This window comes from Drosophila innubila, chromosome X, assembly GCF_004354385.1.
Source record: "Drosophila innubila isolate TH190305 chromosome X, UK_Dinn_1.0, whole genome shotgun sequence".
Lineage (NCBI taxonomy): Eukaryota > Metazoa > Arthropoda > Insecta > Diptera > Drosophilidae > Drosophila > Drosophila innubila.
The window spans coordinates 5,086,205-5,099,286 of NC_047626.1; the positions used below are offsets into that span (position 1 = coordinate 5,086,205).

A 13,082-nucleotide genomic window follows, 5' to 3' on the forward strand; every position below is an offset into this window, starting at 1 on the left:
TATTTATTCGACTAAATAAATCAATTAAATTTGTTATTGTAAGTTGCAAGCCGCTGCTTTTTAATTTGTACTCGGTAGAGACAATTCGTTACTTTCTACTCGTTGCTTGTTCACCGTTATTTACATCTCTCCAATCACAAATCAGTAATCGCTTCTGGTTATTTACAACTCGCCAAACACAATTCATAAGCCGCTACTCGTTGCTTATACTCATTATATGAAACTTGCCAACCACATATCTCTACTCGCTACTCGTGATCGTTACTCGTTGTTTGCAGCTCGCCAATTACATTTCATTACTCGCTACTTGTTAATCTTTATATAAAAATTATTAATTGCTCGTTATATACAACTCGCCAGACACAATTCATTAGTCGCTACTCGTTGATCGTTACTCGTTGTTTACAGCTCGCCAACCACATTTCATTACTCGCGACTCGTTGCTTGTTACTCTTTACATAAAAATTATCAACGATAATTCATGACTCGCTACTCGTTATTTACAACTCGCCAAACACAATTCATTAGTCGCTACTCGTTGCTTATCACTCGTTATATGAAACTTGCCAACCACAAAAACTCACTCGCTACTTTTTGATCTTCACTCGTTGCTTACAGCTCGCCAACCACATTTCATTACTCGCTACTCGTTGCTTGTTACTCTTTATATAAAAATTATCAACGATAAATCATTACTCGCTACTCGTTATTTACAACTCGCCAAACACATTTCATTAGTCGCTACTCGTTGCTTGTTACTCGTTATATGAAACTTGCCAACCACAAAAACTCACTCGCTACTTGTTGATCGTTACTCGTTGCTTACAGCTCGCCAACCACATTTCATTACTCGCTACTCGTTGCTTGTTACTCTTTATAGAAAAATTATCAACGATAATTCATTACTCGCTACTCGTTACTAACAACTCGCTGCTTAGACACTCGCTATTCAGACAATCTTTACTTACAACTCGTTGCTTTACAATTGGCGAGCTGAATTAGCCAACGCTAATATTGACGTAAATACAAAGACAACTCGTTGAAAAGGCATTAATCGTCCCGTCGCATCATTATCAAAGATATAGTGTATAATTCCGCCTTTGGTTTTCAGCATATCCCTCTCAAGCTTCGACTCCGAGTCGCCGTCTCGCTCGAGGACACATTCATGGGTGAGATCATCGGTGATTTGGATGTGAAAGGGAAAGCAATACATGCGCACATCTTTGAATTTTATAGTTCGTCTGCCACCATCGCCATCGTAACAGACGTATTCCTTCAATTCGATCAGTTGAATACTTTCGCAACGATGAAGTTCCGATTCCTTGAGAGCAACCATCACATAATCCAGCGAGTCGGGCATATAAAGCGCCATTCGATCGTCCTGTTTCATGAATGTATCACGAAATTTCGTATATGCCACAAGGGGAAATTTACCCTTGCACTTTTGGTGCAACATCTCCTTGGACTCCTTCAGATACTTGCAACGTTCGGGCAATTCAAATTCCTGCTTCTGGTATGCATTTCCTTCGCTTAAAAGATGCATTACAATTGAAAATAATAACAACCTCAACGCCAACATGATGATGATGATGATGTTAATGATGATGCACACAATGAATTTACACTGAATTTGTGAGGGAAGCAAATAGATTTCATAGCTCCGGATTGCTCTGACTTATTTCACATTTCATTCAACTGACACTTTCAGTTCAGTTACAAACAAAATTTTGACTCAGAGTTCGTGACTTGAAAAGATTTCAACATTTGCGAAATTACTCACCCAAGTGTTGATTTCACTTGATTTGCTGATTTAATTGTTTAATTATAGAAAATTATTTCAATTTCAACATTCAGCTGTTCAAATCATTCCATAGATTTCCATAGATTCTAACTCAATGTAGTTCAAGTTCTTCCATTGACACACTGTTACTGCTCTACCTCTGGCCTCTGTTTTGGCCAGGCTAATGAGTGTCACGAGCAGACACCTGACACGACATGACATGGCCAAGTGCAGCAACTAAATCAACTTCCACTTTACTTTGATGCTCTTGAAAATGGCTTTAGGATGGGTATGATAACTTTGAGGAAATTAACGTTATTTATTTATAGTTTTATTTTTAATTTTAAGAATTTTATATTATAGGACGACAAGATATGTTTATATTATAGGAGGATTTTCTAAAGATAGTGAGGTAAAAATTCATCGATAGAACTTTAAAATGACATAACTTCAAATCTTAACCGATTTACATTCGGAATGTCAGTTTAATCATTATTTGACTCTGCATCAAAATGTGAATACCTTATTTTTTTCCATCAATGTCCATTTGTCCCATACTTTTTTCTTGCCAGTATTTCGATAACTTCAAACTGTCATAACTTTGTCAAATCTTAACCGATTTACATTCGGAATGTCAATTTAATTAATTAATCGGCCTCTATTTTGATTCTGCATCAAAATGTGAAAGCCTCATTTTTTCCATCAGTGTCCATTTTTTCCATTGTTTTAATCAATGTCCATTTGTCCCATACTTTTTTCTTGCCAGTATTTCGATAACTTCAAACTGTCATAACTTTGTCAAATCTTAACCGATTCACATGCGGAATCTCAATTTCATCATTATTTAACCTCTATTTTGATTCTGCATTCAAATGTGAGAACATAATTTTTTTCCATCAGTCTTCATTTTTTCCATACGATCACTGTTCATTTTCTCCATATTTGCCTTGACACTTTTTCACAAACTTCAAATCGTCATAACTTTGCTAAATCTTAACCGATTTCGTTTGGGAAAATAAATGTTATCGTTATTTGGCTCCTCTATTGATTCTGCATAAAAATTGAAAAATTTATATTTTTCATTATTGTCCGTTTTTTTCTCCTTACCTTCCCCATTATTATTATTGTTATTATTATTATTTTTATTTTATTTTTTTATTATTTAATATATATTTTCCAAAGGAAATATAACTATTTTCTTATTCAACTCTACGATTTTTGACCTCCTGAAGTTGATTTTAATTTCTTGCTAGGGTATTAAGTCTTCGCTCTGCAGCAATTATGTTTAATCTCTATCTATTTCTTGCTCTCTGTCACTATGCACTCTCCTCATTCCTCTCTTTCTTATACTTGTTGTATCTGTTGTTAATATGCTTTTAAATGGTCTACGACTGTTGCAAGTAATTCCATGATTAATACAACGGCATATTTAAATATCAATGTGGTAAATTGTCAGCCCGAGTTCCCAAGTTCTCTTTACTCAGTTCTCAGTTCAGTCTTCTCAGATTGACTTTTCCGGGCATCAACAGTGCCAATTGATGGATCTCAGTCAGTTGCAGTCCCCCTCCCCAATCTTATGCTTTGGACACGCTTCGTATCACTGTGAATATGATTGCGTAATCCGCTTGTCACATTGACTATGCAACTTCCAAGTTGACTTAATGCCATTTACAGTTGCACTTTGATATGAAGATGCAATTGTATAAAGAAAAAACGTAAACAATCGAGACTGAAGACTGTATTAAGGGGTGTGCTATATTTGAGTTGTTTATCACAGACTTTCTAGCTGCAATTTTTGCTTTGAATTTGATTTGTAGAATTCGAAAATAACAGAAATGTCTAAAGATGGATACAGAAATAAGAAACATTAATAAAAATAAAGGAAACAGGAATATTGTTATTCAAAATGGAATAAAAAAACCAAAATGTAGAAAAGAAATAAAAAAAGGGAATAGATAAACAAAATAAATCTGGTAAGAAGAGAGTAGAAATTACATTCAGAATAATGTAAGAAATAATCAAAAATCATAAAAACATTTAAAAATAATTTTAAGGAAAAATTTAATAATATTAATTGAAAGCCAAAATATGAAGAAAAAATATAAAAATATAAAAAATAAATAACTATAAGTATTACAAATGTGTTAATGTCCAAAGTAGGATTTAAAACTCAGACAAGTGACTTTTAAATGCAGTTCTACTACTAAAAAGAATTTTTTTTCTATTTAAAAATTATACCTATAGATGTATGTTACATTAATCTTTTGGCTGCATTCGATGAGTCGTTAAGTTTATAGTAAATTTTATTGATTTATCTGACAAATGAGGTTTCATTCAGTGGAAACAACGATGTCAGTAGACGATGCCACCCGTTGCGTTTGTGCGCGCATTTTATTAAACAATTTGTTAAGTTATTGGTTCTGTTGGAGAATTGGATGGATCTTAATTAATATTGTATTTAAAATTCGACAGCAGCAATAACAACAACAACAAAAACAACAGCACAAGACGACAATATTTAACTTAACGGCACTTTGTGTGTGTGTGTGTGTGTGTTTGTTTATTTACATTAATTTATGCATTTAGTCGATGAAAACAAATTAATTTATCGATTTTGTCATTTATGGGATTTCCTTCCAACGAACATTTTGTTTTCATTTCGTTTTATTTTGACTGTCAATTTTTTCAGTCAAGTGTTTGTAGTGTAGATTGCAGGGTATAAGCGCTTAGTTGACAAGTTTAACAATGTTCTGCAGATCTAAATTTGAATATGTTCTATATTCTGTATCTATAAACTGATTAATAAATCTAAGCTTATAGCTGTTATTTATATTATTATTATCAGCATTTTATGATTTTAATTTTTAAAAAATAAATTAATTTAAATTTTTTGTAAAATTAAGTAAAATTAGAAGAAAATAAAAATAAGAATAAGAATATACAAGGAAATAAGAATAAAATTTAAAAATATAAAAAAAAAATGATAAAGTTAAGGAAATAAATTTGCTTGGAAAGCATATTTAAATAGGATAAAAAATTTAGTAAACGAGAAAAATACAAATAAAGTCTTGATTCTCATATATAATAAAAAAAAGATCATTTAAAAATATTTTGTATGTATACATAATATTTCACAATTATCTAGATAATTTTTTTTAGCTTATAAATATCATAAAGTGTATACATGCGACGGCTTTTATTTATTTTATTTTCATTTTAATTCTTGTTTGATTGTCGCCCAAACTCCCCATTTCTCTTTGCTTGTCTCCCTCTTTCTCTTTCTCTGTCTCTTTCTCTTTCTCTGCTGTCGTTTTGTTTGTTTGTTTGTTATGCCCTTGCCACAGGTGGCAATTGCCATGCACATCCACAATTTCCAGGCAGGCAATCACCTGCAGTCGCCTTGCCACCTCGCCGCCCTTTGTCACCTACTTGATGGTAGGGGGCGCTTTTGTGTGTAAGGGGAACGCAGGGCTACCTCTGCCAAATTTGATTAGCACTGTCGATCGGAAGTTGCTTCACCATTTACGTCAACTGTCAACGTTCTCCATATTAATTATGCATTGTAATTTTTTTTTTTTTTTTTTTGTATTTTGGTTTTTGTTAACGTTTTGTTTTTACGTTTGTTTGCTTGTTGCCAGAAGCCGCTCCAAGTCTGTGCACTTCCTGTGCCTCTGGTTAATTCACCTTGTCCCGCCCCCTGGCCCCCTCCTTCATTTGCCTCGTCTTGCAGTTCTCGCAGACACTTGGAAATTGTGTCACGCGACGCGTATCAAAATCAGTGCGCAAAACTTAACTCAAAACTCAATACTCGAAGCGTTGTCCGAATTCGGAATAGGAATCAGAATCGGAATTAAAGTCGGAGTTGGCAATGTTGCAAACGCATTCAATATGCACACATTGTGCCACTTAAATTTAAGTTCCCTTTTGCAGTCTGACTTTTTACTCATTGTTATTATTTATTGCTTATTGCACTTGAGTTTTTTTTGAAGAACACCCTGTAATTTTTGAATTTATTGTATATTTTTTAGAGGTTAGTTTTTAGTTTCTTAGACAATTATCTTAGCTGTGGATGTTTTGTCCCAAAATAAAGCTGGAAATATTTAATAAATATAAATGTGTAGATTTTTTACCAGACAAATATTTTTTTATTTATTTTTATAAAAGTCAAATATTTTTTATAAATATTCCTTACTTTAGAAATCGGACTTATTTTTAGACTCTGACATTTTTTTAATTATGTTCAACTCTAGGGTATCTTTTAGTCAATTACTCTCACTTATCGCTATGATTTTCATATGCTTAGATTTTCGTTTGGCAAATTCGTGCGACCTTCCGACTGTCGTTGAGTTCGTTGTTCAGCTGCCGTCGGCTGATTGGTGTTAATATATATTTTCGTATGATTAATACGGCGAAACTGTTGAAAACACCGTTAAACTTTTGCCATTGCTTTGACATTTGACTTTTGACACCTGACATCTGACACCGCTGACTTTTTTTGATGGCGACCCTGCGGCCCTTTTTTTTTTTTGTTGGTATTTTTGTCGAAATTCTTGCCTCATTAATCGGTCGCAATTAAGCGGCACTTTATTTTAAATTCACACTATCTATTTGTTGTCGCTGTTGTTATTGTCGCTGTTGCTGTTGTTGTTGTTGCTATTGATACATTCGCTTTTCATTGTTTGTCATCGTAGCAACACTTTTGTATCCCTTTGTGGCGTGTTTGTTTGATTTGTTGCCTGTCTGCGGCACGTGTTCATTGTGGAACATCTCGGATTGCTGGTTTCACATTGAACTAAGCTGGCCAAAGTTGGTCAGACTATTGTGAGAAATAGGGATAGTCATAGCACGTGATTGGAAATCGAAAAGTTGACAGATAAATGCTGCAATTTATTTGAATTTATCTAGAATTGGAGAAAGGGTTATGCATGTATAAATATATATTTATAGATTTAGATATCAATACATCCAAATACAATTATAGAAATACATAAATTATAGGAATACATATAGATATAGCTAGAGAAAATTACAAGGAGACTCTGAAAGTCTTAAGCTAAATTTATATATATAATTTATATATTTTTATTATAGTTTTTTTAAGAATAGAAAAGGAGTTAAAGAAAAGAAAGTTATAGAAATACATGAGCTATAGGAATACATAAAGATATAGCTAGAGAAAACTTAAGGAGACACTGAAAGTCTTAAGCAAAATTTATAAATATAATTTATATATTTTTATTATAGTTTTTTTTAAGAATAGAAAAGGAGTTAAAGAAAAAAAAAAGATAAAAATCAAGATAGTATTAAGGTTCAAAATACTAGGTATATACGAGTGTTATTTAATAAGTTAATAATATTTACTTTTGTAAATAGTCTGCTCAAACAAAAGACTTAGGCAACGAACTTGCACTTGAACATTATACTAAAAAGACTTTAAAGGTTGTATAATATTATTTCTAATTTCAAGACAATGAGGAAAAGGAATAAGGAGATATAGAGAGAGAAAGACAGAGAGATTGAAAATGAAGAATTAAGAAAGAATTTGATATGATACTAAAGAGAGATACGAGCATCAACTGACCTCAAAGTATTATCAATTCAATAAACTTGTAAGTAAGCGCAAGCAAACGAAAGACTTAGGCAACGAACTTGCACTTGAACATTGTACTAAAAAGACTTTAAAGGATTTATAATTTTTTTTCTAATTTTAAAACAATGGGGAAAAGGAATAAGGATATAGAAAGAGAGACAGAGAGAAAGACAGAGAGATTGAAAATGAAGAATTAAGAAAGAATTTGATATGATACTAAAGAGAGATACGAGCATCAACTGACCTCAAAGTATTATCAATTCAATAAACTTGTAAGTAAGCGCAACCAAACGAAAGACTTAGGCAACGAACTTGCATCAATTGGAAATAGGAAACCGTTTTTCACCAACTTTCAGCTTTACTTCAACTACCACACCAGGAAACCACTTGTTTTTTTTTTTTTTGCTGCCATTTGAAGAAAAAACGCTTTAGCATTTGGTCTGACAAGGCATAGAGCCTTGCACCTGTTGCTGTTGCTGTTGCATGGTCAAGTTGAAAGGCTGCACTGCAGCATGCCGCAGTCGAGTCATAAATAACTGAAATCTCTATCTATGCTACCGAATCAACAGAGTCGAGTGCCACAAGCGGTTGCAACTGCAACTGCAGCAACTGTTGAATTATCATATGCATACAAACATACACGGGAGATGAGACGAGACGAAAGTTAAGTTGAGTTAAAGTCGAATCTATGTTTGAACATGCACTTGGAATATAATCAAGATGTTCGTAATTAAACAGGTCATAGTCAAGTATACACGATATTAAAAGCTGGCTGAGTTTGGATGCAGAAATCCAGTTTCAAGTTTAAATTTTAAGTTTATTTTAATATTGAAAGAAACTATTTGATTTTTAAATTTATTTTTTTGGTATATTCCTTAAGCTTAGAATTTAAATTTAAAAATTTTAGTACACAGCAATCTTTAAAATGTAAGGACAAATTGTACAATTCAAGTATGGACATAACTCATTTTAGAATGGCATATTTTTCTGAGTGCATTTGTAAGTAGTATAGTATATGGTCTATGAGGCTGACTAACTAACCGATTAGCTGACTGCCCAAGCACCTACAACAACAACAACATCCACAAGAATTGAAAGATTGGTATGGGTACTACGATATCTATGTAGACCTTAGACTGAGCACAGTCGCACTTTAATCTGGTTCTGGGCGCTGAGCGCATTAATTATGCGTTTTCAAGCAGCAAAACAATTTTTTCGTTATTGTTGTTATTGTTGTTTTTGGCGTGCAGAGATGCTCTTCAATGTGGTTGTTGTTGTTGTTATTGTATGAATTTCTTGGCACGAGTTGGTTAATTAATTTAATTAATGTTTTTCAAAAGCGACGGCGGCGCTGCCGTTGACGCCACTGATGAGTTCGTTTGTATTTTTTCCCCCTGTTTTTTAATATTCTAACGGTAGCACGAATGCTCACGGCAAAAGCATTGAAAAACCAGAAGAAAAATCCAACACACGCACACACTTACACTTACACACATTGAGGTTCACATCAACAAATAATACTCGCTAGATTTCCATATAAATATTCAAATATCTTTTCGATTTCGATCAATTTGCAATTAGAAAAGACCCAAAAAAAAAAATCAAAGCTAAATTTTGCATTTTGATTTAAATAAAAGAGAGAAAAAAACCAAACATTTTCAAATGTCTAATTAAAATTTATGTTATTCGAGCTGGAAGAAAAGAGAAGAACTTTTGTGCAGCTGAATTAATGAAATTCGTTTGAAATTTCCTGCTACTAAAACTTGTCACAACATGTTTTTCATTTCCATTTTTCAATTCCACTTTTTATCGATTTTATCGACCCGACTCGACCCCGCTGTGGCACTTGTCTTAGCCATCATATCATATTAAATCTGTTTGTTCTGTTGCTGCTGATGGTTGGTTGGTTGGTTGGTTGGTTGCATAATGTGGCCACAGTGCGTGTGAAAAAGCATGCGACGACGTTGTTGTCTAGACATTGTTGTTGTGCGACCCCAAACTGTGATCAAGTCAAAATTTATTTATAGATTGTAATCGTTCACAACAGGCTCAAATTATTCGATCAGCGGGAAAAGTTTGAGAATAGAGAGGCAGAGAGAGAGAGAGAGAGAAAGAGAGTCGATATATATGTCAAATCCCAAGGGTCATACAAATTTTTAGACATAACTGTGTCAAGCTTAACTAAAAATACGTCTTTATTTAACTTAGTTATATAAGTTATATTTCTAAGTTTTCCTCAATCCTTGCAACAAATGTTGGATCATTTATTATTTTTGCATACCCCAGATCGAACTTTAATTTTTTTCTTTACAGTTTATATTTAATTATATTTTTATTTGTTATCTTTAACTTAATTTTTATACTTGGTAATTTTTTCTTTGCCGACTGCTTTAAGTCGTGTATAAATAAATAAATAAAAATAAATATTAAATTGAAAAAAATACATTTTTTAACATCACTTCCATTTTTCCATAGTTTCCCTTTTATACTTTGATTTAATAAAACCATACAACCCGATTTTAACATTTAGATTTTGAATTTTAAGCAAATTTCATGATATTTAAATAATTATTTTTCGAATATCAATCTAGCAAATATGTATTTAAATTCTTTTCGAAAAGATATCAATAGAATTTTATATAGCAATTGAAATTTATCAAGAAAATTTAATTTTTATGATTCTTCAAACTTGCACATAATTTCAATAGTCTGCTATTCCGTCTAATCGGCATTACTTAATAATATTACATATATGAATTATTATCAGCAAGCTTCAAATCGATAGCATTCGATAACTTATCACCGAATATCATCATAATTATCAACTTCTGGCTATTCGGCTTCAAGATAAGAATATTAATCCGCAGAAGCTTGCCACAATAACTATGCAGATATCAACCAAATCTCTCTGCATCTCTCTCTCTCTCTCTGTCTCTCTTTCTCTTTGATCGTTTTGCTGTCTTGTGTATCGATGATCATCAAATTTGTGCATTTGACCAGTTGAAGGCCGATATGTGCTCATTGTGCAACCGATTGCCGCACATAGTTGCGGCAAACTTAATTTGTTGCCAATGGCAGAAGGAGGAAATGTATGAGAACATTGAGGAGCACAAGAAATGCCAGCAAAAGCGATTGTCGCAGTGGCAACGCCAACGTACAGTGGTTCTCTTAGCTCAAATTAATTAAAAACTTTGTCAAAAAATGTTTATATTTGATAAATTACTAAAAACATACAATTAAATATTTTTATATCAGATCATTCTTAATACTTGAAAAATACACAAATATATTTAAATATTTATTTAATGTCTACTTAGGTAAATTCATTGAAAGTAATTTAAAATTTTTATATAACATTAGGTATAGTTGTCTCAATAGTAACATAAATGTAAAATTTGAAATATTTTAAATTGAAACTGAATAGACAAATAATTTACACATGATGTAACATATTTATTTAATTTTTTTTAAGTTAACTAAATTATATATAATACGAGATATAGAATATAATGGGACTTTACAGATTTAATTGAGTACTAGCAACAAGTTTGTTTTATTGAACAGGGAGTGCAAATAATAGTAATGAATTTAAAAAAATGTAAAGCGTAAAAATGTTTATAGAAAAATTGACAAATATTATAAAATATTTTTATAAAACATTAAATATAATAGTTAATTTCAATTTGTATTGTAAAAATGAAAAATAATTAATTATTTTAATTTTCATAATAAAAAAAAAATTATTTGTCGATTAAAAATGAAAAATAATTAGTTATTTCAATTTTCATAATAAAAAAAAAATTATTTGTCGATTTCTATTATAAAAATTTAAGAATAAAAATCCAGTGTGAACATTAAATAACCTTAATACACGTCCTTTAAGGTTGTGTAATGTATCGTATGAAAAGTATTGAGTCACACAATATAAATATCATTAGATTTTGGAAATACGCCACTTTGTTCAAAGGATATTTACATTCAATTTTTATTCAATTTTTATAATGGAAATTGACAAGTAATTTTTATATTCCATTTTTTTAATAAAAATATAAACAAATAATTATCTTTAATTTTTAAATTAAAAATTGAAATGAATAATTATTTTAAATTAAAAATTGAATTAATAATTATTTTTTATTTTTAAAATAAAAATTGAAATTAATAGTTACTTTTCAGTTTTTTTATAAATATTAAATATCAGCAAATAATTTTAATTTCATAATTTTTATTTTAAAAATTATAACTGTTATGGTCCCTGGTGTTAAACATGTATAATGTGAATTATTTCAATCGAATTTGACCACTGTACAGCGTACGACGTTGCAGTTGCATTTGTATTGATTTATGCGCAGGCGGCAACATCAAAGTTGCCAAATGGACAAGCGGCATAAGACTATCAACGGAGGCTGAGACTGCGATTGGGATTGGTATTGGTATTGGGAGTGGATTAAGCTTTGCAGTGCAGTGTTGAGTGGATGCCACAAATGAAATGTCTTATGATATGCATGGACCACAGAGCGTATGCGTAATATTCACCAACATGATCGGTCTGAAGGGGGAAACGATGTATTAAAACTTCTTTTAGGCAGAACAAGCTGTAACAAATTCACCGCTACAGAGCATTGACACTATCATCATTAACATTATCAGAGACTGACTATAAAGTGGTGAGGGGTGGCTAAAGAGAGAGAGAGAGAGGGACGGGGGTCTCTGAGCGACTATTGACAGGCGCAGTTAACAAGCGCTTTAGGAAATTTATCTTTCAAGCATCATAAATCATAGAAGAAACCGAAAAACCAAACGACTAAAGACCGAAGACACTGCTTAACTTATATAACAATTTTAGTATAATTTTTTTTTTTTTTTTTGGTTAATCGTGGAGGAAGAGTTAAGGAGACGATAAAATGGCAAGAGGAAGGGGCAGGCATTAGAATTGCGCACTTGCCATGCTCGCTGACTTAATTACCCAACTGAGAATCAGTCTCTCTCTTTCGCTCTCACTCACTCGGCCTCATAATTGTGTACTTTATAATTACCACAGGCAACTCCTCATATGCCACAAGAACTTGCCACAGTTCTTATTTTTTTTTCCTATTTTTTTGCTTTTCTTTTATTCTTTGGTTTTTGACTGATTAAGAAAATGATGAAAATGCAGCCAAGCGTCCAAAATGTTGCGTCCAATGCTGATAAACACCAGAAACAGCAACAACAACAGCAACAACAACAATTACAACTATATAAGCGCAGAGTGTGTGCAGTCAATAAAACCAAAAGAATATATTTAGTTTTATGTATCTTTTAAATATGAACTCAGATAACAGATACATACTTACAATATAAATTGTTCTAAGAATCAAACTTATGCAAATAAAATGTGAAGAGTAGAAAAACAGGGAGAAAGAGATAATCTCTGCTGAATATTTGTTGATAATAACAAAAGAGTTGGTATGGAACTTTATAACATCAAGGTCAAAATTCTGTGCTGCAATCGGTTAAATTTTGATAAAGTTATGACACTTTGAAGTTTTTCAAACAGTACCAAAGGGAAAGTATGCAGAAAGTATGCAGAATCAAAATAGAGATCAATTAATGATAATAATTTAAATTTTGCAAGGAAATCGGTTAAAATTTAACAAAGTTATGACAATTTAAAAAAATAAGCAGTGATGAAAGAAATATTTTATTCCAATTTTATTGCAGAATCAAAATAGA

General features: G+C 31.8%; 1 protein-coding gene across 1 annotated transcript; it reads right to left on the bottom strand.

The window, feature by feature from the left end:
* Window positions 1-898: 898 nt before the first annotated feature.
* Window positions 899-1,554, bottom strand: LOC117781285. Its single transcript, XM_034618039.1, has 2 exons — window positions 959-1,554; window positions 899-919 (listed from the first exon to the last, which is right to left on the bottom strand). The coding sequence occupies exon 1, from the start codon at window positions 1,541-1,543 to the stop codon at window positions 980-982; it is 564 nt and encodes a 187-aa protein (XP_034473930.1). The 5' UTR covers window positions 1,544-1,554; the 3' UTR covers window positions 899-919; window positions 959-979.
* Between the last annotated feature and the right edge of the window lie 11,528 nt (window positions 1,555-13,082).

What these genes read in the sequence shown, in the direction of transcription:
- LOC117781285 (XM_034618039.1), bottom strand. Translation starts at nt 1,543, where the DNA reads ATGCATCTTTTAAGCGAAGGAAATGCATACCAGAAGCAGGAATTTGAA.